This window comes from Arctopsyche grandis, chromosome 2, assembly GCF_051622035.1.
Source record: "Arctopsyche grandis isolate Sample6627 chromosome 2, ASM5162203v2, whole genome shotgun sequence".
NCBI lineage: Eukaryota > Metazoa > Arthropoda > Insecta > Trichoptera > Hydropsychidae > Arctopsyche > Arctopsyche grandis.
Window position 1 is genome coordinate 33,749,009 of NC_135356.1, and position 27,279 is coordinate 33,776,287.

A 27,279-nucleotide genomic window follows, 5' to 3' on the forward strand; every position below is an offset into this window, starting at 1 on the left:
TGGTGAACTCACACAAACTGAAGACAATGTAACCGCTGGATCACCCAAAAAATTTCGCCACGTTTATATTCGTAAATATGATCCCTCTTACATTCAGTTTGGATTTATTGTTGTGAGTGATGATAAAGCTGACTCACCAAAACCTCAGTGTGTGATATGTGGTGAGGTTTTGTCTAACGAAGCGACGAAGCCCTCGAAGTTAAAAAGACATTTAAATACAAAAATTAAAATCTAGTTTCAAAACCGAGAGAGTTCTTTAAAAGAAAGCGTGCTGATTTTAAATCTCAACAGAAAAATATATTTACTGCATCCCACATAAATACTAATGCTATGCGAGCCTCATACAAAGTTGTCCTTCGTATTGCTAAAGGAAAAAATCCATACATAATATGTGAGGATTTTGTGATGGGCTGTATTAAGGATGTCTGTTTTGAAGTATTAGGTGAGTTGGCAGCAAAGAAAGTTGATTGTGTTCCACTGTCCAATGACACAATAGCTCGAAGAATTCATGATATTGCTAACGATATGGAAGACATAGACGAAATAAAATTGGCAAAGTACTTTTCTTTGTTAAGTCTTTAAAATTCTTGGTTAAGTCTTTATTCTTATCTATTTATCTTATAAGTTACAGTTAAAATGTATCTCTACTAGTTGTAATAAATTTTGAATACATATGTAGTTGGAATATTTTATTTTTATAAACAAATGTAAGTGTCTTCACAAGTTACCCCAATATGAAACTGTAGCCAGACAATATGTACATACATATTTATTTATACGGTCTTAAAAATAGACCATTATATATATAAAAACGGCAATCTGTGTGTGTGTGAGTGTGTCCCAAACATAATGAATGAATCGATAAATAGCCTAAACTTTTGTATAAATTCTCATTCGGAGTCGAACCGGCGAAACCTTACGCGAACACAAATATCCTCTTATAAGTATACCCGAGTTCAGAGACATAGCCGTGAAACCATCGTCGAATATTCGAATAGTCCTTTTTTTTAAACATTCCTTAAAGTTTTCGAATTAATTGAAATTTGAATTAAAAAAGATATATTTTTTAATTAAAATTAATTATATTTTATTATTAAAATAAAATTAATATTAATAATAATAAATTATTAAAAATAAGATTAATACGTTGTCTCGAATCGAACCTAGGCCGCTCGGTTGCTTGACTGGGCTTTAATCCAATACACCACGACGGCTGACAAAGGAGTTGTTCTTAATTTAATTTATAATATTCGAGGTTGCGAGGTCAATGACCGGGGTTTGATTACACATCATTGTGGGCATTGAGTTTTATAAATTAAACATACATTTTTGCTTACGTCCCGCGATGTAAAATACGTACTTTTCATATTATCCGATTCTGATTCGGATTTCGACTTCGGGTTTTATAATTTTACAATTATTTTTGGTTGTGGCTATTTGCAGGTACTGTATCTGCGAATAATTGGTTATTTCCAGGTACTGTATATGCGAATAATTGGCTATTTTCAGGTACTGCATCTACGAATAATTGGTTATTTGCAGGTACTGTATCTGAGAATTATTGGCTATTTGCAAGTACTATATCTGCGAAATATGGGCTATTTGCAGGTATTATATCTTTGAAATCAGGTACAATGCATGAGAAATAATCAAATGACTTGTCTATTTAACAACATCAAAATGTGTTCTAAACAGTTAACGCAAAATTGTTCTGAATTATCGTAATAGTTCTAAAAATTTTATTTTACTCGAAGATACAGTATTTGTTTATAGAATTATTAGAATATTTTCACATGCCAATCTCTTATGCTGCGTACGGACCAAACCAACGACGATTTTGGGCCAACGTTTTAACCAGAAGGATAAAACCAGTAGCGTACAAAATATCGAAATAAAAATTAAATTTAAAAATTGAAATTCAATATAAAAATTAACACTATTATTATTATATTAAAATTAAATTCAAATATCAAAATAAAATTATAATAAATATATTAAAATTAAAATAAAATATTGAAAGTTAAAACAGAACATGCCCAATTTAAATAAATTTTTGAGATTGACCTAATATTAGATCATCAACAATCACATACAGGTAATCCTTGACTTTTGTTTGTCGAAGATGTTTTGAATTACGAAGATACGCACTAAGATCAAAAAAAAATCTAAGAATTATTATTTTTACGTCCCCGTAATGCACAGTTACTGAGAATATATCATGTATTAGTATGGGTGACCGAGCGATCGTTGCAATCCGGTGCGTTGTCGGTACATCAATCGAAATTTTTTTAGTCTTCAATTGTTTCTCTCGTCAAAATAAATCAATTAATGAAATCATTTCAGAGGTAAAATTTATTTATTTAGAAATCAAATATTACAATAAAAATTCATGTTTATTTAAATCATAAAAGACAATATACAAAAACATAAAAAATAAAAAAGGAACATATTTAAAAAATGATGGCGTGCCGTGATTTGATATTATATCAGCTAAATCTTTGAGTGAATTAAGTACTTTATTATCTTGTTTATCTTGTTCATCTTTATCTTTATTATCTGTTCATCTGTATTATCTTGTTCATCTTTATTATCTTGTTTTAGGTATCTGTTGTGAAAACATTCTGTGAATGTATCGATTTTTCGTTACATCTATTCCATTTTTATTGCATAATTTAATTGGCATAACCCATTCGGAATTTCTGTTTCAGTTCCGATTCTGATTAATTATTACTATTCGTATTGTAACTTTATTTTAAATCATGTATCAATCCAAAAGCACCTGTTGAAATTTCAACTTAGTAAAAAATAAATAAGAATTTGTACACATACATAGGTATATATACGTTCATAACATATGTACACACATATATTTATGCACGCATACATGCACACAAAAATGTATACATAAAAGTAAAAATAAATTACATTAGATTGAAAAAGTGTTTAAATAGAACGGATTTCATCTTGCATCTGCTGACATTGAATAAGTCGATCTAAATGGGACTATCCACTTTGTTTTAAGTATTATTATGAATTCGAATTAAAATACTAAACCAACCAAAATAGAATATGTATTGAAATTATTTAGAACACTGTAAGTTACGTCACGGTTTCGGAAACCGGAACACCATAGAAAAATGTGATTTTGCGTGAAATTTCAGTGAACTTAAATAAAATAAACACCCAAAGTCATAAAAATGGTAGATTATATCACAGTGGTTTATTTTAATGACAATTGTTAAGAAAAGAAACAACAACAAAAAAGGTAGGGAGAATTTTAGTCCGAGACGGTTTTTATGACCAAACGCAGTCTCCACAGTTGAATGAAATTTTGAATGAAAAAAGACAATTGAGCGCAAGCTTTTAATTTTATTAATCACATGGTATTATTTACGAATTATAAAAACTTAATTAATATTTTGTTGCGGCTCCTTTTAATTTTATGACGGCTTTTATACGGTTAGTCATAGAATCTATAAAGTTTCTTTAAATGTCGATGGAGAAGTCTTCATACTATACTTTTTCAATGGTCTCTTTTAATGATTGATGGCTAGACACATTTGTTTTACTAATCCTATATTTAATAGCCATCCATACATTTTCAATTGGGTTTAAATCGGGATTATTCCCAGGCCATGTTAATTTCTTTACACCCAATTCCTGCAAATAAACCCGAACCTAATAAAAAGTAACAAAAATATTTCAGTTTTTTGATCGAAATATTATTAATTACATTCAATATCATTAAATAAAATTAATACTCATTAATTTAGCTCGATGACAAGGGGCAGAGTCATCTTGGAATATGACATCATCAGAATTTGAAAGATGGTTTTCCATTGATGGGATAAAACTTTCTTCTAGAATTTTTTTATATGCTATTCCATTAATGGAACCTTGCACAAACTGTATTCGACCAATTCCATAATAATAAAAACATCCCCAAATCATGTGGCTTGGGGGATGCTTCACTGTCTCAGGGTACATTTTTGGTCGAATCTTTCTCCAACTTTTCTTCGAACATACGGAAAACCATTGGAGCTGAAGAGGTTAAATTTCGACTCATCAGAAAATATGACTTGTCTTCAATCCGATTTCGTCCAATTTTTGTGATATTTCGACCACTCTAATCGTTTTTTCATCATTTTCTTCGTAAGTAATGGTTTTTTCGCAGGTTTCCGAGCGTGCAGTCCAGATTCTCTGAGTCGTTTTCTTAAGGTTACATCACTAATTTCAATTGAAAATTGATCCAAGATATCTTTTCTTATCTCTACAGCAGTTTGAACCGTTGCTGTAAAGATAATAGAGTTATCAGGCGATCTTGTCTCTCGGATGTGCATCTTTTCGGTTCTGTCCCCTTCTTACGATGAAAAGTTCCAGAATCCTTTTTCTTTTTCATTATTCTTGACAAAGTAGATACAGATCGTCCCATTTGTTGAGAAATTGATCGCAATGAATGTCCAGAGTCTGCCAAAGCCGCGATTTTTATATTCTCCTCCAATGATAGTTGAGTATATTGTCGCATGGTATTTTTATTTTCAACGATTTCGATCCGTACACCTCGAAAACTCACACTAAACTGAATTCAAATTGTAGAAAACAATCACATTTAAAAGACCCGATCGTTAAAAACCACAGACCTAAAGGGACAATATTTTTAGTGCCCAAAAATCGTAAAATCACAAGTGTTCCGGTTTCCGAAATCGTGACGGTATATGTATAGGTACATAATATAAACACATCGATTTTTCACAGAAAAAAATGTTAACTAAAAATGTTGATTGTCTTGCTTTGAAAGATATTTGCAAAACTCGTTTATCCTTTAAAATTATTTAACTATTACTTTTATTGATAAAAATATATAAATAAAAAATGAAATAGTTAAAATTCATGTATGTACTCATTATACATAATACACCCCCCACAAATTTTGCCCCCCCTACCCCATGGGAAAAGCTGAAATAACGCCCCTGCTTATATAATAATAAACATGATAGATATATACCTATATTTTTTTTTTTATGAATTATACATATGTATTAATTTATGTATAGTTTGTTTCTTTTGTGTTATATTTTGTTGACCATTGTGGCGCATTAGGAATTCATGTAATGCCACAATGGTCTCAACTTTAAAAATAAAATATATATACTTGTGTTTTTTTAAAGAGAAAACTATTCTGGTGTAAAAATCTTTTCAAAACAGTAGACTAGGCTAAAATATTCCATCTCGTATCCGAATGATTTTTCAAGCTAACAACGATGATATTATTTGGGGACGCGACAATTGGTGCAAGTCCAAAAGGTTCCCATCTATTTATTAAGTGGTGAAATAAAATTAAAAACAGTTTGTAAGGTTCCAAAAATAGAACTCAAAACTCAAAAGTATTAAAATTAAAACATGCATAACGATGCCTCGAACAAACTACATATCTAATCGAAAAATATAAAATGGATATTTGAAAAACACATCGAATTCAACTTAAAATTAAAATGTTTTATTAAAAAATGAAATAGATGAGCTCCCATTTGCCAAGGCCTCGCTACGGTGATGTTTGAAACCTATAAAACAGGTGTTTAACATTTTTTCGCATTGATCGTTTGTTTAGAGCTCCTTTAAAACGATTTTGATATACAATTCCATCCAACGGACATTGCTATTTGTTCTGGCGAATTTACTTGTGACATGAAAAATTAAATTATATAAGTTGTAATATGAAAAATTACAATCTTAAATGAAATTAATGAATAATAATATTTAAATTCGTCCAAGGTGGGTGACTGGCACCCCCTTGGATCCGCCAGTAACTCCTAGGGTATAAATAAGAAAGTTTAAACAGACATATCTACTTACATACATTTTTTTGTATTTGTTTCGGGAAGAGGAAAGTATGATCCATCGGACTTTTGCTAAGATAACAACAGACATTGCTATGTATTTGTTCTGGCGAATGTACTTCAGATTTTTATACTCTCCATTTTTATTAGCACTGACATTTAATATTATATGTAATACGGAACATTCTGATAGTAAAATACTTGCCGAAAACTGATTTGTATACCAACAAAATTGATTAAATTGCTGGCCTTTTGATTTGTTGCCATTAAGAACTCCTTAATAATAAATATCAGTTCCACTCCTTGTCGCACTCTTCATTGGCGGTTGCCTCGTCCTCCCACCCACTCCCACCCACTCCACCCACTCCCACCCACCCAGTCTTCTGTTGCCACGCCACAGGTATGTGCGACTGCGATTGCTTGTTACACAAACACTAATTAGTCTTTTCAATAAAAAGTTAACCAATCGAACAAATAACCAATGCGATTGCCGAACTGTAATCCACTGCACGATTCCCCGACTCTCGCCTTCAGCTCCAAATTGTGCAGATCCAACCGACTTTTGCTAAAATAACGATTTTCTTATTTTGCTCATTTAATTATTATTCCAAATGCCATTTCTGAATAGAGCCGAGTCATTGAACTTTTTAAAATAATAATTTCAAAATTTTGCATCGCTTTCATGTCGAATAGCAATATGTATGTGTTATCTCGAGACGGGTTTTTAATCTCTAGCAGGTTCCAATTGCAGTATGCCAATTTTGTATTCAACCATTATCGTTATACATATATGTATGTACATATGACATTGTTACAATTCACCATTCCATTTCTATGGGAATCGTCATCCAGGAAATTCAATAATATGTAATTATATTTTGTTACCTAAATGATATACAACCACATATGTTATGTATTTATACACAATTCATTCGCACAATATCTTGTGCCATCTAAGCACTGTTTACAGACCAACCAAAGGACGCGTGTTGATCATTGGCGCCACAGCTTGGAATGTGTCATATCTAGTCACCGGAGCCTGAGGGGGCCGTGTATTGTTCAGAGGTTGTAAATGCATTGTTAAAGGTTTGCCGAACAATGGATAACACTGTGACTATCCTACCTCTAGTCATATCTACCTGCAGAGGTGTTAAATTCAACGAGTCCGTCCTCCGATTGAGCGAACATCCCACCTGGCCATCTCGATTTGGGCCTTCCGATTTGCTGGACCCTTTTGTTTCGAAACTCTCTTTTTTTTAGATTTAATCTGCCGAAGATTGTTCTATTAAGCTAAATCTTACCTTTTTCAAAAAAGAAAAATCATCATGCAAATACAGGATGTCATAAAATCATTTAATCTTATTGCCATTACAAGATTCAATTCCCATCGATCTAATTTGCAAAATGGTGTCGTTTATTTAAAAGAAGATCTCGAATTTACATTTTATTGTATCTAATTTGCACCTATGTATGTATGTAGATACATACATATGTAAAGCTGCGCTCAATTTTATTTGTAAAAAAATATATATTTCGTAATTATTTATATTTGTAAATAAAATTGAATTTATAAAAAAAATATTTCTTTATATTTCTTACAACAGTGTTCTGTTTCTTACCAAGTGAGCAGTTTTTAAGCGTAGTTTATATTTTGAGAGTGAACCTTTTTTTATCGACTAATAAAGAACGAATACTAGTCAAGAAAGTGATATTGTTCTTGCATCTTTTGAAAGGAAATAGCTGCAATAAATCTTTATGGTATTTTAGTACCATAAGTACTAATTTAACCAAAAAAATATCGGTTCGGTTTCGGTTTTGGTTCCGGCAAATATAACGGTTTGTCTGGTTTTCGGTTCAGTTCCAGTTCGGGTCACTGATTTTAAGTAATAAAAAAAATTTGAACAATATTTAATAACCGGTACTAGAACCTTTGTCTTGTGTAAATTTCCCTACATTTGTATTCAATTTGTATTGAAAATGCTCTCATAGCCGGTATGTGTAAACATGTATGTACTTTCCGTTATCGATTTTTTTTTTTTATCATTATATCAAAAAGTCATTATTAATTTTGTTTTTGCGTTATTTCTTATTCTACATTTGCTTACACAGTTCTGAATACATACGACTGGCCAAATTTTAAATCCTTCGCGTGCGAGCTAAATTTTTATAATTAGGTTCGTCGTTCCTGAACTTAATGCATTATGTGAAAAGATTGTCATCCATCGGCATTCGTTTGCAGTACGATAAAGTAGAAATCAGCTTTACCGACTGTCACTTCTGATAATGCCATCTAGCGGTACTTTAGTTGCATTTAACATTTCAAGAAAGAGAAATAATTTATTTTTCGTGTCATAAATTTGAAACCGAGTATGATTAATTATCAATCTCAAATAATTCTGAATCGTAAATAAAAAAAAAATTGATGAACAGGAGAGGGGGAAGAAATAAAATTTTAGAAAGGCACTAATAGGTATGCTCATCGATTGTGGTGCTAGCGTCAATTCAATTGTCATTTGACAGATGTCATCGTTCACATAACCTCAAAATGTCATTCGGCAATAGGTAATTAGCACTTGTTTTGATTCGGTTCATATCATTTTCTTGCACGCTACAATCTAAAACCACTTCGCAATATATTTGAATCTTTGTGTATATTTTATCTCTATTATATATTATATATACGTATGTATGCGAAAATTTTGGTATAAAGATATCAATGAAAAGATACAAAATTGAAGTTTCGATACAATTCTAAAATACTTTAGTATTTGTATGCTATTTAGATCTCTTACTTTTCAATCAAACTTCTATCTATGTATGTCCGTGTATACAACTTTTTTAATATCAACAGGAATTCCAGTACAGAGATTTCATACAAATTCAAATTGAATTTGTATAATTTTTTGTAAAGGAGAAAAATAACCATTCAGGCACAATTTTAGAGCATTGTGACGATTATGTGACGTTAGTTTTAATTGTGTGATTATGTGATGTGGTAGTAATTGATGGCGGACCGGCTGGTCTCACCAAGCTTTTTGAAAATGGGTAGGAAGCTTTGCCGTTGGAGGCCGGCAATCCGATAGACGAACGAGCAAACAGCTTGCCACTCGGAGACGCTATTACAGATCTCGGAGCTGAATGGTTATTATAAATTGTTATTTATATTGATATGCATTTATTTACTTTACTATATAGTCTTCATTGTCAAATGGCTCGGTGTCACGGTGAAGAAAATAATGTCATATTTGAAATGGTCAATGATAATAACCATGTAGATATATATATATATATATATATATATATATATATATATATATATATATATATATATATATATATATATATATATATATATGTGTGTGTTTGTACTTATTTATATACATTATAATTTAATTAAAAATATTTTTTCCTTTATATCTTCATTAATTCGTAAGCTTCTTTGTTTTTCATTGTTCGAAATAGTGAATGTTCCGATCTGTGATTTTGGAAATCTGGCAACCTAGGATATAGCTAATGAGGAATTGGAAAGAGTAGCCACTGATTCCGAATCACTCGGTGATAACTGAACAGTCGTGTGACTGGCTTGAAGGGACCTCCAATCTAGAATATGTACTTCCAAGATATTTCTGCATCAAAATTTTACTGTGTCAAAGCAAATAGCAACAAAGAACTCTGATGATGGCTTATATTGTCAGAAAAAAAAAACACTTACATACATCCTTGAATAGTATATTTTTCGAAAAATTTCCCTTGCAAAAGTTTATATGGTATTACAAAAAACTGCTAAAAATCAACGAACTTATAACTTGAATTCAGTCTGCCCTGATCTTCACTTTCAGCTTATTTCGGTATTAATAAACGAGAAAAGGATCCAGCATACCAGCATGAGAAAAGAATCCACAAAAAAGACTACAAAGTATGAAAAAGACCCGCCTAATGTTTCTACTGCATCCTTCAGATGTAATTCTTCAGATAGTGAATAGAGTCAAAATTATTTTTATTTCTATTATTATATGGACATTATGTACAACAAACGAACATTTGCTGAGCGGCGTACTTTGCTGCTCGAAAATCAACAACTACATAAAAATCAAAGGCGATTTGGATTTATTAAAGAAGTTGAACAAAATAGTTGACTTTATAATTACCATCATCAAGATTACAGCAATAGAAGAATGACAGAATTGATATGGACTAATATTGGCGAAAAGTTTAATGAATCTGGGAAGATATAACATTTATTATTTGCATAAATATATGAATTAATGGGCTAACTGTGTTTTGTGAAATGCTCACATAAATATTCCCTGTTTTGAATGGCATCATTACCCGGCCTTCTTTGATAATTGTCATGATAGCGACTAGAACTCGCCGTTATTGTTTTCAGTTTTTGAAGTAAACTGATATTTTTCGTTCATCTTAATGAAGTTGTGAAGTATGCAAGTAGTTTTAACAATTTTAACAGATTTATCCAATGAACAGGACAAATACACGGTGTTTCAAATACACGAAACTTTGATACAAGTACGAGTATACAAAAAGCGCATTCGACCTCTAGATAAACGGTAGTTAAATATTGTTCAAGACTCTTCCATTATGCAGTCTCATAATATTGGTGCAAAGGGGAAATCCTTCATCCGCCACAAAATAAAAATTAAATGGTCGTCCAAATTCTTCTTCTCCTATTAATGGCATCGACTCTGGGATTTTTTAAGTATTATTTGAAAGTGCTTGGCCTAATCTGCAGTTACGAAATACTCCAGAATCACTATTTCTGCCATAATCTCCTACGTCAATACTTGTAAATAGTCCATCTGCATCTGCGCATGCCATAAGATGAAAAGAGAAGTACTCTTTATGATTAAAGTAACTACTTCCTGAATTCGCTGGCGAATGTGTTTGCCATCATGTTATGACTGCAAATGTAGTGAAACCCCGGTGTGCGTGTTTACGTCGCATTTAACGTTAAGTGCTAAATGTGACGAAGCAAATACAGTGAAGCATTTACAGTGTGCATGCTGATTGATGCATCTTTGGTGTGCGGCCTGACTAAGGAGTTCAAAAATTGGCATAAAATACTGTTCAAAGGCATTTAAGTCATGTTTTTAAAGATTGCCAATGAAATTGTCTCTCATCAATGAGTAATCGTTTTGTGAATGTTAATTTTCAGATACAAAGACCCGTTGAATGCTGAAAATTATGTTGGCGTGCCGAGATCAATCATGGATCAGACGCTGGAATCGTTTCACGAATTGGAGAATTCGCTCAAAGCATCCGATACTTGGATCGACATAGCCGTCAGTACTTACTCTTACTCTTAATGTAATATTGAACACTTCATTATAAATTACGTTCAACAAAAATACTCACCTTTATTGGTTTATGCTTATTGTATTATTTTTATTAGCAAATAGTAAACATTTAATTAAAAAAAAAAAAAAAAAATTTTTTTTTTGCCTTCTAGGGCTTCGCCCTCGGCGCCCCCCTGAGCCTTTGCCTTCTAGGGCTTCGTCCCTCCACGCCCCCATGAGCAATTGCCGTTTAGGGCTACGCCCCATGATCAGTTGCCTTTTAGGGCTTTGCCCCTCCGCGCCCCCATGATCAGTTGCCGATGAGGGCTTCGCCCCTCCACGTCCCCATGATTAATTGCCGTCTAGGGCTTCGCCCCCATTATCAGTTGCCTTTTAGGGCTTCGCCCCTCCGCGCCCCCATTATTAAATGCCGTTTAGGGCTTCGCCTTCCTTAGCTAATGCCTTTTGGGGCTTCGCCCCTCCGCGCCCCTATTATTAAATGCCGTTTAGGGCTTCGCCCCCCTTAGCTAATGCCTTTTGGGGCTTCGCCCCTCCGCGCCCCCATGATTAAATGCCGTTTAGGGCTTCGCCCTCCCTTAATTAATGCCTTTTGGGGCTTCGCCCCTCCACGTCCCCATGATTAATTGCCGTCTAGGGCTTCGCCCCCATTATCAGTTGCCTTTTAGGGCTTCGCCTCTCCGCGCCCCCATTATTAAATGCCGTTTAGGGCTTCGCCCCATGATCAGTTGCCGTTTAGGGCTTCGCCTCATAAGGCTGCGCCCCATGGGGCTGCGACCGATAAGGCTGCGCGCCATAAAGCTGCGCCCCATCGATTTTTTGTATAATTGTTTCTTTTCTTTTCCACTACTGGTTTTATTCTTCAATCGTGTTTCTCAGACTAACAAATGCGTCGTTATTAACACTTTGTCGTCGGGTAACGGAGATTACAGTCCTCAGTGAATTGTTGCTAAACGTCGGGTGACTGTAATCTACATTTTGAAATCGTGTTCACCGATCGTGATTTACGTGAACATTTTTTATATAACCAACATTTTTTATACAAATAAATTTTTAAGGAGAATTTTTTTTTAAATTTGCCCAACTTCTATATAATTGCAAAATTTAAAATACAATGATTTTTAATATTTTTCTAGCAAATAAAATTTCATGATAGAAAAATATTAAAAAATATTTCCATCGTCTTTCTGATGGACATGATTGCAAAATTTAAAATATTGTTGCGTAGGGGTGGGTGGAGGATCCAAGTAAAAGGCCAACAGTCGTTTCACAGCATTTATTGATGATTCAGGAGATACACGCAGTGTCACTGCTAAGTCCAGAATGACATGATATCGCCTACGTACCGCCTTATAAGGGGTAGATCTCTCAGGACGTCTAATCTGTTTACCTACTGTATAGTCAAGTATTCGGATATGTATTCCCACGGTATGAGAAGTGCAATCATTGTTTAGCTTTCATGCACTTAGCTTGTCGCTAATCCCTAAAACCACTTACACCGGTCTCACGGTCTCTCAGGACGTCTAATCTGTTTACCTACTGTATAGTCACGTATTCGGATATGTATTCCCACGGTATGAGAAGTGCAATCATTGTTTCATGCACTTAGCTTGTCGCTAATCCTTAAAACCCACTTATACCAGTCGCACGGTATGCATTTAGTTAATCCGTTAACAGATATCCGTTACAGATAATCTTTGAACGGTCACAGTCTCTGGGATTCTATTTGCTTAATCCGCGGCGTACGTTACAATATAATCTTTTTTGGACAGGGATAACCAACCTTTTTTTATACAAAGAAATTTTTAAAGAGAGAAAAAATCTAAAAATATTCCCATCATCTTTATTTATTTATCAAAATAACAAAACTGCTAATACATATAACACAAAATAACAAAAACAAATTATAAAGCATCTTCCACAAAGGTATCCATTAACACCCTTCAAGAAAGCAGCAATGTTATTAGAACTTCTAATGCCTTCAGGAAGGGCATTATACATTTGAACACCTCTGTGAAAAACACCTCCTGCAGTTTTAGCTTTCTTAACTCTACCTATAATTAATTTATTTCTATTTCTTGTTTTATAATTATGTATATCTCTATTCCTAACTAAACTTAATTTACAATCCAAATAAATGCCCAAATACTTAATATTATCTACTACTTCTACCACTCTCCCATCCATAATCACATCACTCACAACTTTTTATTATTCATCCACATCATCTTAGTCTTACTTAAGTTCACTTTCAGTTTATTCTCACATAACCAATCACTTAAATACCGTAATTCCCTAAACATCATCACCTACAATATAAACTAACGTATCATCCGCAAACATATGAAGGTTTAAGGTTTGCCGAACCTTTTCTACAAAGCATTTACAACAATTGAACAATGAGCGGCACCTTGGCTATCCGTACTCTGATAATAATTTTTGAACTGGGATAACCAATCTTTTTTTATTCAAAGAAATTTTTAATTAGCGGAAAATATCTAAAAATATTACCATCGTCTTTATGTTATAAATGATTGCAAAATTTACAACATGATAATTTTTGGACAGGAGTAGCCAGCATTTTCATACACTAAGTTTCCAAAATGAGAATAAAATCTCAAAAATTTTTTAGCCTCTTTATGCTATACATACATCAATGATTGTAAAATAACAGTACAGTAATTTTTCAGTCAAAATTTTTAAAGTGACTCCGACACATCAAGATTCCTAAAATATGACAAACATCGCTCTCCATTTACGATAAACTGTATGAGTTTGTGGGTGAAGATGCGAAATACTTCCAAAGAGCTATCGGATTTGCTGATGTAATTCACAAAATCAGACAACACGGGTTGGAAATTTTCAAAACAACTATCATTCCCTTCTATGGACATTGCATCATCGAGTAAGTATAACCATATGCGTCGGTCTTCTGGTATACTTGCAAATTCAACATTAAATATACGAAGGCTAACTTTTAAATTTAATAATTTCCTCAAATTTTCTTGAGTAACGTTGCGTTTACTCAAAACGTTTTTAGACGTTAAAAATTTAAAAGTGTATTCATAAGTTTTGATTGAACCTTCACTGAAAAACGTAATCAATTGAAAGAGGAAGCGACACTGTCTTTCCATGGACAAATCTAAGGAACAAGGGGATTCCCAGTTTATAGTAGAATTTGTTTGTATGATATTCAAAGTATCTTCAACAGATGTTTTTGTAATACTGCTTATGAATTCGATAAGCTCGGTGAAGCTTTTAAAAATGTAATAAGTAACTGAATTGAACATTGGTGCCATTTTTCTATAAGAAACGTATTTCGTAGCGGATTCAACTTTTTCGATGAAAAGGGCTTGAAACAGGTTTAAAATTTTAGAAAAACATTTATTGTCAGAGACAGATGCAAGATCTGACATCATTTTCATGTCATTTTTTGTTATAAATAGAAGCTGCTCTGCTGATAGATCGTTGAAGTTGTAATTGTCGAAAAAAATAAAACAATTGTCATGTAAAGTTCTTTTATGGTGTTCTAGTCCTTCACCAATGATTTTTGTCACTTCTTCGGTAAAATCCTCAATTTCGGCAATTTCTATAATTGGTAGTGTGTCATTTCTTTTTTCAATAGACTGTAATATATTCAAGAATGTTCTTGCAATGTCTTTGATTTCCTCTGAAACATATTTATTTTCGACGAGTTTATTCATAATCAAATCATTCTTAAGTAGCACATCTTCTTCATTTATGTTTCCAATTTCAATATATATTTGTAAAATATCATCATTGACAGCGATATCATCACCAATCTTATGGCAAATGTCACTGATAAGTGAGATAAAATCTTTGTAGCAATGTTTCTTTTTATTCATTAAACCATCTTTAAAAATTTCCGTTATTTTAATTTTGTTATATAAAAGCTCACATATGATACGGTTATCCAAAAAGCTATTTTTCACATATAAACCAATTGTATCTGAAATTTTTACACGAGCAATAAACTGTTCATGATCTATTATAAACAAATATCCTGGAGTTTGGTTTCTGATGTAAAACGTCTTTTCATCGGTGAACCTAGTATTAAATTGACAGGATAATACTTTTGTTAAATTTTTTCCCTGCCACTCTCCCTCGATGTATTGTTTTCCATCTTCGCTGAACACCGTTTTTCTCGTCACCTCGATTCGACTATCATTCTGGAATCCTTCCCGTCCATCTTCATTATGAATTTCAAAAACTGCCATCTTTTTTTTGGATCGCTGAAATTTAAAAATAATAAATTTAAATTAAAAATACTATAATTAAAAATATTTGAATTTAAAATACTACATCTAAAAATATTATAATTTAAAATTTCAAAATCAAAAATATTATATTTAAAACATTATAATAAACAATACTATAATAAAAAATATTAAAATAAAAAATACTATGATTAATGTACCATAATAAAAAAATACTGTAATTAATTATACTATAATTAATTCAAAAAAATAATACCACCCTCTCACCCATACAAGATTATTATGAAAAAGAGAACTTCAATATGTCGAAAATTTGGTTTTTCTTAAATATTTCAATATTAACATGTCGATATTATGAATATAATTGTCTTACCTGAATTTTGATCCCAATCCAGATTTTGTGATTTTTTTCTGATGCTATGAGCTTATCGTAAAATAACCGTCTATCTGAAAATTCATATTAAAGTAAAAATATTAATCATCCTAGTTGATTGTGTGTAAAACACGTGAAAACTTCAATTAAAATTAAAAATACTGTATGTATACTAGATAAGTAATATACCTACTATAATTAAAAATATTTAAAAATTTAAAATACTACATCTAAAAGTAATATAATTTGAAATATTATACTTAAAAATTTCAATATTAAAACAAGTGAAACTAAGAAAAACCTTGAAAATACTATGATTAATAATACTATAATAAAAAATACTGTAATTAATAATACTATAATAATTTGAAAAAATATTATATATAATAATACCAAGATTTTTATGAAATGGAGAAATTCATTATGACGAAATGCTTTTTTGTTAAATATTTGAATATTAACATGTCGTAATTATGAACATAATTGTCTTACCTCAATTTTGATCCCAATCTGGATATTTTGACTTGTTTTCTGATGATCTATCTGAAAATTTATATAATAAATAAAAATATTAATATTCTTAGTTTATTGTATTTAAAAGACATGTTTATTTTTGGAAAAAATTATACTCTCGATAGTTTATACCGGGGCAGCCAAACCTTTTTATAATTCGGCTGCCCTAGTATAAAGCTAATATTTTCGTCCAACTATTATATATCGCAATCTACCAACATACATGTGTATATAGAGGGGGGGGGGGATATGTTTTATATAACGTTAACAAATACATAATGCTTATGAAAAAATAACAATTTTAAAAATAAGCATGGTTTATGCTACAACAGATCGTTGACACTCCTCGGATTTGGAAATATTTTTGGGATTTACAATGAAGGAGATATTCACTACAGGTCAAGATTTTTATCGTTCAAAGAATTTCGTGTATCCGATTTTATAATATTCATATTTAATAATCTATTGTTCTATTAGAAAAACAGATTCGGCCAAATATGTACGTAGACTCGTAGAGCCCTAACAACAGATCGATTTTTGTGTCGCATTCGTTAAGATTGGATATTAATCTACATATATGTATATATGTATATTAATGTATATGTACATATGCACATCGATATGATACATCATTCATTTATCTGAAACATATGCACAACGAATATGTCGGTTGTGTTTCAGATATTTTCGGGTAACATTTATCAACATACGTACATTTTAAGAATGGATAAAAGATCGACTTACAATCAAGCCGCGGACGACTGGTTGGCAGCCCTAGTCGATTTAACGATTTATGCACCGCACCGAATGCGTATGAAGTGACATCACAAGCGATGGTGTTACCCTGTGTAGCAAGTCGGGGAGTCACCCTTTCCCAACCCAACGTTTCTCGTTTCCCGACTAAAAAAACCGATATTTTCTCAATGTGTAAACAATAAAAATAATTATATGATTAAAACCAATAAAATTTATAAATTTTTCGCTGTCACCATTAACAGGTGAGAAGTTTTTAAGGAAAATTCACCGTCAGTTACTTTAAACAGATTGTGCACTGCTTGTTGGTCGTCCAGATTAAACTTTAATGCACTTTGATATATAGGTACACACATCGATACGTAAAAAAGTATAAATATTAATTTGGAAAGTTATTTTGCTAATATTAATATATGGGGGAGGGGGGGGGGGGGAAGGTGTGGCGCCGTTAAATATTTTGCGGGGGGGCACCGGGAATTCACGCTACGCCACTGACAGGGTTCGATCCTGTGCAAATCTTTAATAGATTAGCCCAGGATCGAATTTGGATATTTGTGACTCCAAGTCGATTGTTTCTTGTCAGAGTTTGCCAATTTTATCTGATCATTGTTGAAACGGTTCCTCAAAATTGGCAAAAAAAAATCATCTTCTGTATATTTAATATATGTACAATTTGTAAAAAAATATCTACAAGTATCCATAGATGTCTCAATGGATTAATTTATTAATAAATTAATTAATTGTTAATTTCGTGTTCTTCAGCTTCTCGAAATACAGTGATTTGTGTAAAAAAAATACTGCATTGTTTATAATTAACTGTCTAGGAAGGCGCATTGGGGTCTTCCTGTCAAGCCTTCCTGGTATATATCTACATATGTAAAATAAATAAGGATCTCAGAAATTTGTAACGCCGTGCCTGAGGGGCTCTAGCAAAATAAATGTGCCATTGATAGGGAATCAAATTAGAAACCGAAGAAATAAATGGTACATTCACTGTGATTAGGACATACTTAGCAATATCTTTGTTTCATAACATAAAAAAGGGGGTGCAAATATTTTATTCCGACTTAGTACATTAGCTTATTGCCAAAAGACGCTACACATTCGCTGATCGTTGTCTAACAATTTTAAGTGAAAGTGAAACATTTGAAAATCTAATTATGGATTGCGAGTGATTTTAGTTCTGTGGCGGCTCGCTTATACGACATGGTCGAGTTTGGTTGCCTTCCTGCGAGTGGGAACCAACTCGGCTGGGTTCGGAGAGCTACTACTCACTCTGTCTTCAGCTGTCATATAATAAACACGTGCATTAACATGCCAGTCGTCTCATTCGTTCATCCTCCATACTGGTGACCCCCGACATCGAGCCACGCAGCCTCGACCAATTTCAACATGCCGCTCATCCCTGCCTCGCCGAGCCAGGCTACCCGCTACCAGCTACCCGCCGCGCCCCCATCGCCATCAACAGAGCGCGTCGCGGGCCGCGGGTGACAATAAACGAGCAGACACGGCTACCTACCTACCGACGTCCAGCCACAACGTCGATGACAGGTGCTTAAAAAAATGGGGGAGCGAATGAGACGACGATCTTGACAGCTGGATGTGGAGTCATGCGCGATCCACTACACATAGAACGGTCATCCAGCACCACAAGACATACACCACCTCAGCACCATCATCATCATCATCATCAAGGCCCCGTCCGTCCCCACGAGCGTCGTCACGCCGAGACGGGCGGTAGCGCTACAACACCTCCACGAGCCACAACGACTCACAGTCCAGCTCGGAGTATCATCAACCACATCGATGCCCCTGCCGCCCCCGCCGCCCCACCAACCGACATCAGCCTCGGAAGAGCGGCGCCGCCGCAGCATCGCATCGCATCGGCGCGACCATCGGACCACCCACCGTCCTGCTCGCGACGTCACCGCCCTCGAATCTACCGACCATTCAGGGCGGTACACCTATGTACACAGCGGATGACCCACGTCAACAATTTTTTTTCTCCCCACGTAATAATTTTTTCTCTTTGTGTAACAATAATTTTTTTTCTATTGTAAAATTTGTTTCTTTGTAATTTTGGTATCGCTGATGCTGGGGGGGGAGTGATGTGGCGGCTCGCTTATACAAAATGGTCATGTTTGGTTGCCTTCCTGCGAGTGGGGACCAACCCGGCTGGGTTCGGAGAGCCGCTACTCACTCTGTCTTCAGCTGTCATATAATAAACACGTGCATTAACATGCCAGTCGTCTCATTCGTTCATCCTCCATAATATGATTGGGTTTTGTATAATTCATCGCGAGTTTGTGGTAAAGGAAACTCTAGTTATTGTCGTTATCCACTACATTAACGCCAATTGGCAACATATGAATACCGGTTCTGTGATTATTAATTATTAAAATCTCGATTACGGAACATCTGGCACCCAAAAACTCCATCAATCGAAAGCTATCCACGTCAAATATTGTAATAACGAGAACTCGAGTGCCAGATATTCCGTATTCGCGATTTTTGTGGCAACGATTGTTGTGCGCGCGGTCGCAATTTGCGCAATAATCCGTTCACCATGAGTACCATCATTGAGGGAATAGTCATTTTTCAAGATTTTTATTTTTTAATTAACTTATGCTTATCTTGGTTTAGAACAAGTGGTCAACGGCTAGTAGAAATACTATATTTTTGGTCATTTGAATGTAAATACTTCATTAACCGGTTGACTGGCCAGACTTTCAGGAATTAATTTTAATTAATTAATTTCAGGGTTACAGAGGTAATCATATAATTTTATAATTATTTTTTCCATTACAGTTTCAAAATTTATTACTTTTTACATACCAAAATTCGTTACCCTCCCGGAAAAGTCATTCAAGTGGGTTACAGGTGTTATCAACCATTCGGTGGCTTGCAATATCATTGCATAAACTAAAAAATAAAATTTATTGGTTTTTAGCTTATGCATTCATATATAATTTTATATTTATATTTTTTCCAAAAATGTATACATATGTACATACCCTACAAAGCAAGAGGGCAAATAGATGGTTGACAATAGTGAACCATTTTTTGTGCACAACGCTATAGTGTTTCGTCTAGCAAAAATGGTTCGGTGATTACTAGTCACCGGACCCAAAAGGTGCCGCGTATTGTTCAAAGATTGTAAATGCATTGTTAAAGGTTTGCCGAACCTTTTTTACAAAGGATTTACAAAAATGGAACAATGGATAGCACTGTGACTATCCTACCTCTAGTGATTACTAGTCAAATGTGAACCGGTCGCTCTAGATCGGTCACACGTGATCACCCGTCACACTAAAACTGGTCACGAGAAAACTAGTCACACCCGAAAATTGGTCACACCCAAAAATTCGACCATTTTTTTATTTTTGTGTGTGACCAATTTTCGGGTGTGACCTGTTTTCTCGTGACCAGTTTTAGGGTGACGGGTGATCACGTGTGACCGATCTAGAGCGACCGGTTCACATTTGACTAGTAGTCCGTTTACCAACAAAAATAGCCACATAATATTTCGAAGGGCATGAATTGAAATTTACTGAAAATCGCACTAGCGAGTGACAGCTGTCAGCTGGTAAGGTCGAGACAGCTGTCATTGTTCTAGTCATCTTTTGTAGTGGTTTTACTCGCGTTCGAAATGGAGCCGGTGAGCTCCCGCGAGGAGTCTGCGCCCTCCGACATCGAAGAGGAGGGACGCATCCCCGGACCCCCATTTCGAGGAGAAAATGCGACGCAAACTTCGTTTCTTCTCCATGAACCCCATCGAAAAGTGGCACGCGAGGCGAAAATTCCCATACGAGTACATAAAAAACACATATATCTCCGAATCTCGAACCAATCAACACTTTTTATTACCAGATTCGTGTTCACTGGGCAAAATCTCGTCTCTGAACCAAAAAAAAATCGTCATTTGTCGAACAGTGTAATTAGAAAACCTCTTTTTCAAACTTTGTAGTCTCTTTTGTGGATACTTTTTTCATGCTGGTGTTATTAAAAGTAAATTTAAAACGTCTTCATTCCATTTCTCATGTGACACTTTATTAAAAATTTTCTATATCTTTTGAATTCTTTTTTTCTCACTTCTTGTGCCTCTTCACTCAGCTGGCTTATGGGCACTAGAGCATGTTCAATGATTTCCAAGCCATGAATTAAGAATCTGTGAACAGTTGGAGGCAAAGGGTACCACTTTTTTTTCCGTGAGAGGGGAAAACCTTGCATCGGCCCCCCCGGCCCGAATGCCAGGGGGAGTGTGAGATTCTTACTCACTAAAAACCCCTCTCTCTTTCAGTTGCTGCCGGACAGCAGCAACTGAAAGAGAACATTACCAGGCAGCAGCTGGGCTTGCGCAATGCGCTCACACTGGAGACAGAACACTGCCTCCGTCTTCTGGTCTACTAGTTCCAGCCCAGCGCGATTTAGCCATGGCCTCACCCGATAGAGCGCGTCATTGCCGCAGATCTCCACGCTTCTGAGGGATTTGGCAACCACCATGATTGCGACATCGTCCGCAAAAGCAACGGCGCTGGCACCCTCCGGGAGCTCCACCCTCAGTAGCCCATCATACATAGCGTTCCACAGGACAGTTCCGAGGACAGATCCCTGCGGGACCGAGGACAGATCACCGGTAGTGCCGCACCGATATTCCAGTAGTTGGTTTTCAAAGTAGCTCTCCAGCAGTCTCGTCAGGTAGCGGGGCACCCGATGGTCCTCCCCCACGGCTCTTAGGATATTATCCCATCGAGCCGAGTTGAAAGCATTTCGGATGTCCAGCGCCACCAAAGCGACATGCTTGCTCCGCTTCACAGATCCTTCCCATGCCGATCGTACTGTTCCGACGACACGGTTGACAGCGTCAATCGTTGATCGGCCCCACCTGAATGCGTATTGAAGCAAAGGGTACCACTGGGGTAATAAGAAATGGGGTATTAGGTCTCTGTGTGCATCGGTGCATTCTTGAAGAGTTTAAAGAAACCTCTGTGAAAGGTATTTAATAAGCTGGTGCAGATTTTGTTGTTTGTTGTTGGTACTTTTTCGATGAGGGATGCGAAGAAGCTACAGTAACTTCCGATTGGTACAAATCTATAGATGCCATGGAACTTTCCGGGACTGAAAATCTCTTAAATTTATAATTCAGATACGTACGTGGTTTGGATAGAAAGGATCTACTATTTAAACGATGAGGAGATTATTAAAATTTTCTTCACAATACGATCTCGTTACATCCGGTGACCTGTACTTGCTCTATAATTTCTTCCTTTGGGGATATTTGAGAGTTGAAGTCTACAAACATCCAGAAAACTGCAATATTTAAAATAAAAAAACTATATGCACTTTAAGATAACGTAATAAAATTATTTAGAATATGAATATTGCGATTTTTACCACCATAAATACTATTTATCGAGCACAGTTTAATATCCAGTAGAGGAGATGCTCACCCTAACACAGTGGTTCTTAACGGGGGCGCCAGCGCCCCCTTGTGGGCGTTTTAAAGGTCTGGGGGGGCGTTTTTTAATTTTTAACATTTGGGGGGCGCTGCAGTATTTTCTAATGAGGCAATGAAGCCATCGCGGTTAAATGAACACTTTTTAAAGAAACATCCCGTCAAGAATAATAAAGACATATTGTACTTTCAAGAACTTAAGAAAACATTTGAAAGCCGTAATACTCTCAGTTATGTTTTTAAGAAGATTTCAAGTCGGAACGAAAAAGGACTAATGGTATCTTATGAAATAGCACAAATTATTGCAAAATGTGGTGCACCACATACATATGGAGAAAAATTAATACTACCAGCTATACGTGTATTCATTAATAATATGATCGGACAAAACCAGCAAGAGATTCTTTCTTCAGTCCCATTGAGGAATGACACGGTTTCAAAAAGAATTGATGAGATGGCAAATAATATCGAAATTCAATTATGTGATGAATTGCAGTCTAATGAATTTTCATTACAATTGGATGAGAGTACTCTGCGTGATAATGAATCTCTACTACTTGCTTATGTACGATTTGTGAAGAATGAAGAAATTATCGAAGAAATGTTATTTTCAAAATTACTTAATACTGACACGAAAGGTTCGTCAGTATTTGAAACGCTTGAAATTTTTTTCACTGAAAAAATGATTCCCTTTACTAATGCTATTGCCTGTGCTACTGACGGAGCACCAGCTATGGTTGGTCGGCATCGTGGTTTTATATCAAGGTTGAAGAACGTTGCACCAAATGGTCAACTTACAATTCACTGCATTATTCACCGTCAACATTTAGTCGCAAAGAAGCTTAATGGAAGACTTCACAAATCGCTGAAAAAGATTTTATGCACTATTTGATACAATTGTGGAGTTTTTGGATGTAAACAATGAAAACATATGCATTGAATTAAAATTACTACGAAATGATGTGGCCTATCTTTCGGATATATTCGGAAAGATAAATGAAAATCTCCTGAAGCTTCAAGGAAGCAATATCAGCCTTATTAAAGCCAAATGCGTTATACTGAGCTTTATCAACAAACTCAAATTATTTAAAAATAATCTTCGTCGGCGAGAACTTCATCAGTTTCCTTCTTTACAACAATTAAAAGAAGATATGCTCAAAGATTCTGATTTGGAAACATACTGTAGCCACATTGACGCCCTTATCGAAGATATGATAATACCATTCAAAGACTTGTATGAACTTTTAATACCAGATTGGATAATTAATCCATTTTTATCAGATGTAGAAAGTGTCCGTCAAAATTTTAAAGAGCAGTTTATTGAGCTACAAAATGACTGTGAAGCTAAAATAGTATTCAATCAATGTGTTTATGATGTTTTTTGGGTCCGTTTTCGCCATCGATACCCTCTTCTGTGGAAAGAGGTAAAATCATCATCGTAAATCATCGTAAAATCATCGTAGCATTTCCTTCATCATATTTAGTAGAAAAGGGTTTTAGCGCAGTAACACATATATTAAAAAAATCCCGAAATCGATTACAGATAAGCCAAAGAGGAGATTTGAGACTGTATTTAACTAAACTTGAACCTAATATTACGAAAATAGCGCAGTCACATGAGGCTCAATAAAAAAATCACATTTCCATTGAATTATTTATCATGTTTTTTATTTGTTTTTCTTATAATTTTTTATTTGTAAAGAAAATCATTGCATGAAATACATACATAGAAAGAAGAGTAATTTTTTGTGGCGGGGGGGGAGGGGGGGCGCTGGATAATTTTACTGTGGTAAAGGGGGCGATTCTTTCAATATGGTTAAGAAACACTGCCCTAACACAACCAATACTCCAAGTAAGTACTGACGGCTGTGTCGAGCCAAGTATCGGATGCTTCGAGCGAAATTTCCCATTCGTGAAACCATTCCAGCGTCTGATCCATGATTGATCTCGGCACGCCGACATAATTTTCAGCATTCAACAGGTCATTGTATCTGAAAATTGACATTCACAAAACGATTACTCATTGATGAGACACAATTTCATTGGCAATCTTTAATTTAATTTATAATAAATAATAAATTTAATTTATTTTATGTTCAACAGATTTAATCAAATGGTCTGATTTTTTAACTCCTTACAACGCATATATTAATGAATTCAATAGAAATAATATAAATCATTTGTGTACATATGTATGTATATGTAACAGCATTATATTGTACTATTTCAGAATATTCGTACGCAGTGGCAGATTTAATTCATTAAGCGTATGAATTCTTCATATACGTATGTACATACATATGAACGGGTTCCCCCGCGGAACATCAATCTAAAACTAATCTCAACTATAGATTTTTTCGAAGCTGGAATGCATTTTTAACAAAAATTGTGAGTGATTCGGAATTAGTAGCTATTCTTTCCAATTCCTCATTCGCTATATCCACGGTTGGGCGATTACCAAAATCACAGATCGGAACATTCACTATTTCGAACGATCAAAAAAATGGAATGTAGAATTGAGAGAATGTGGGCCACAATTTTATACAAATTATTGCAAGCGGAAAGATCTTTAAAAAATATAATCCATTTCTCATACATTTTTTTTTTCGTTTGCTTCAGTAAGAATTTGTTTAATAAACAGATACGTAGGTATGTAGATTCTATACATAGGTATGTATAGAAGGTCAACATTTCAAATAATATTAAATAATTCTACAATTGAAGAAAATTCGATTTTCATGTTTGGTTTAAGGACAAGACTTTATTAGTTTTGAAGCAAACCATATTTTCTATTTACGTACATTTTTGTACATATGCAAATTTTGAGAAGTCAGGATTTTCAGAGGCAGTGCGGGACTCGGGATTTGTCTGTTGAACTCAGGACAGTCCTGCTCAAATGGGGACGTCTGGCAACCCTGGCCATATCACAACACAATAAGCTCATGTTTTCCGATATTTCATTGAATAATTAACTCCCAGTGGAAACATCGTTCAATCCGGCCATCCCGGAAGTCTCTACATGGTTATTATCATTGACCGTTTCGAATATGACATTATTTTCTTCACCGTGACACTTAGCCATTTGACAATGAAGACTATATTGTAAAGTAAATAAATGCATATCAATATAAATAACAATTTATAATAACCATTCAGCTCCGAGATCTGTAATAGCGTCTCCAAGTGGCAAGCTGTTTGCTCATCCGTCTATCGGATTGCCGGCCTCCAACGGCAAAGCTTCCTACCCATTTTCATAAAGCTTGGTGAGACCAGCCGGTCCGCCATCAATTACTACATCATAAACTTCACTGAAATATAAAAATAAATCTAATTAAAACTAACGTCACATAATCGTCACAATGCTCTAAAATTGTGCCTGAATGGTTATTTTTCTCCTTTACAAAAAATTATACAAATTCAATTTGAATTTGTATGAAATCTCTGTACTGGAATTCCTGTTGATATTAAAAAAGTTGTATACACGGACATACATAGATAGAAGTTTGATTGAAAAGTAAGAGATCTAAATAGCATACAAATACTAAAGTATTTTAGAATTGTATCGAAACCTCAATTTTGTATCTTTTCATTGATATCTTTATACCAAAATTTTCGTATATGTACATACGTAAATATAATAGAGATAAAATATACACAAAGATTCAAATATATTGCGAAGTGGTTTTAGATTGTAGCGTGCAAGAAAATGATATGAACCGAATCAAAACAAGTGCTAATTACCTATTGCCGAATGACATTTTGAGGTTATGTGAACGATGACATCTGTCAAATGACAATTGAATTGACGCTAGCACCACAATCGATGAGCATACCTATTAGTGCCTTTCTAAAATTTTATTTCTTCCCCCTCCTGTTCATCAATTTTTTTTTTATTTACGTTTCAGAATTTTTTGAGAGTGATAATTAATCATACTCGTTTTCAAATTTATCACAAGAAAAATAAATTATTTCACTTTCTTGAAATGTTAAATGCAACTAAAGTACCGCTAGATGGCATTATCAGAAGTGACAGTCGGTAAAGCTGATTTCTACTTTATCGTATTGCAAACGAATGCCGATGGATGTCAATCTTTTCACATAATGCATTAAGTTCAGGGACAACGAACCTAAATTATAAAAAATTAGCTAGCACGCGAAGGATTTAAAATTCACGTTTTTTAATGTACAATTATTAATATGTGCATGGATTAGTCTGATTTTCCCGTTTCTCATTAATTTCCGATTTTTGATTTTTACTTTATCTATGTATGTATGTATGTAGTAACAATACATAAAGTTTTGTGATCATGCGAAAATTCGAACTCGAGATTTTGAACTCAGAATCGATTACTGATCACGTTTTCATGATCTAGAAAAAATTTGTGTCTGTGTATTTTGAGGATATTTTCAACACCGTTAGTCCTATCGAACCGAAACTTGGTATCGGTTACTGTAATTCTTATCGACATGACGCAAATTTTTTTCAAATTTTTAAGTTGACCGGAAATGGTACCTTCCCTTATAGGTGTCCTCTTTTTTTTACGTTTTTGAATTCAATTGTCTCCCAAACCGCTAACTGAATCGGATAATTTTTTTTTTACATATAATAGAAATAATAATATCTATAACCTTATATTTTTAAATATTTTTATCTGAACCGGAAGTAGTAGTTTTACTCTAGATAATCGAGGTTTTTCATGTTTTTCTCAGAAACCTTTTAGTTTATTGAACTGAAATTTCACATCCAGAAGTTTAAACGTAATAGCAAGTTATGGATAAAATTTGGTAAGCAAACCTCAAC

General features: G+C 34.4%; 2 protein-coding genes and 2 long non-coding RNA genes across 4 annotated transcripts; 3 read left to right on the forward strand and 1 right to left on the reverse strand.

Moving 5' to 3' along the window:
* Window positions 1-8,336: 8,336 nt before the first annotated feature.
* LOC143921386 (uncharacterized) lies at window positions 8,337-19,261 on the forward strand. The gene is made up of 3 exons (XR_013261427.1): window positions 8,337-8,399; window positions 11,008-11,134; window positions 18,205-19,261. It is a non-coding gene; the product is annotated as an uncharacterized LOC143921386 (long non-coding RNA).
* On the reverse strand, window positions 12,980-14,252 carry LOC143921410 (uncharacterized). Its single transcript, XR_013261432.1, has 2 exons — window positions 13,156-14,252; window positions 12,980-13,087 (listed from the first exon to the last, which is right to left on the reverse strand). It is a non-coding gene; the product is annotated as an uncharacterized LOC143921410 (long non-coding RNA).
* On the forward strand, window positions 18,297-24,133 carry LOC143921381 (uncharacterized). The gene is made up of 2 exons (XM_077444648.1): window positions 18,297-19,035; window positions 21,324-24,133. The coding sequence occupies exons 1-2, from the start codon at window positions 18,634-18,636 to the stop codon at window positions 21,345-21,347; spliced, it is 426 nt and encodes a 141-aa protein (XP_077300774.1). The 5' UTR covers window positions 18,297-18,633; the 3' UTR covers window positions 21,348-24,133.
* Window positions 22,594-24,108, forward strand: LOC143922392 (zinc finger MYM-type protein 6-like). The gene is made up of 3 exons (XM_077445617.1): window positions 22,594-23,307; window positions 23,384-23,902; window positions 24,022-24,108. Exons 1-3 carry the CDS (start codon window positions 22,594-22,596, stop codon window positions 24,106-24,108), a joined length of 1,320 nt encoding a protein of 439 aa, XP_077301743.1.
* Window positions 24,134-27,279: the final 3,146 nt, after the last annotated feature.

Bases quoted from the DNA above. Each gene is read 5' to 3' on its own strand.
- LOC143922392 (XM_077445617.1), top strand. From the start codon at position 22,594: ATGAAGCCATCGCGGTTAAATGAACACTTTTTAAAGAAACATCCCGTC. The intron at 23,308-23,383 runs GTCGCAAAGAAG...ACAATTGTGGAG, and splicing joins TTATTCACCGTCAACATTTA to TTTTTGGATGTAAACAATGA. The intron at 23,903-24,021 runs GTAAAATCATCA...AATCGATTACAG, and splicing joins ACCCTCTTCTGTGGAAAGAG to ATAAGCCAAAGAGGAGATTT.
- LOC143921381 (XM_077444648.1), top strand. From the start codon at position 18,634: ATGCGCGATCCACTACACATAGAACGGTCATCCAGCACCACAAGACAT. The intron at 19,036-21,323 runs GTAATAATTTTT...TCTCTCTTTCAG, and splicing joins ACAATTTTTTTTCTCCCCAC to TTGCTGCCGGACAGCAGCAA.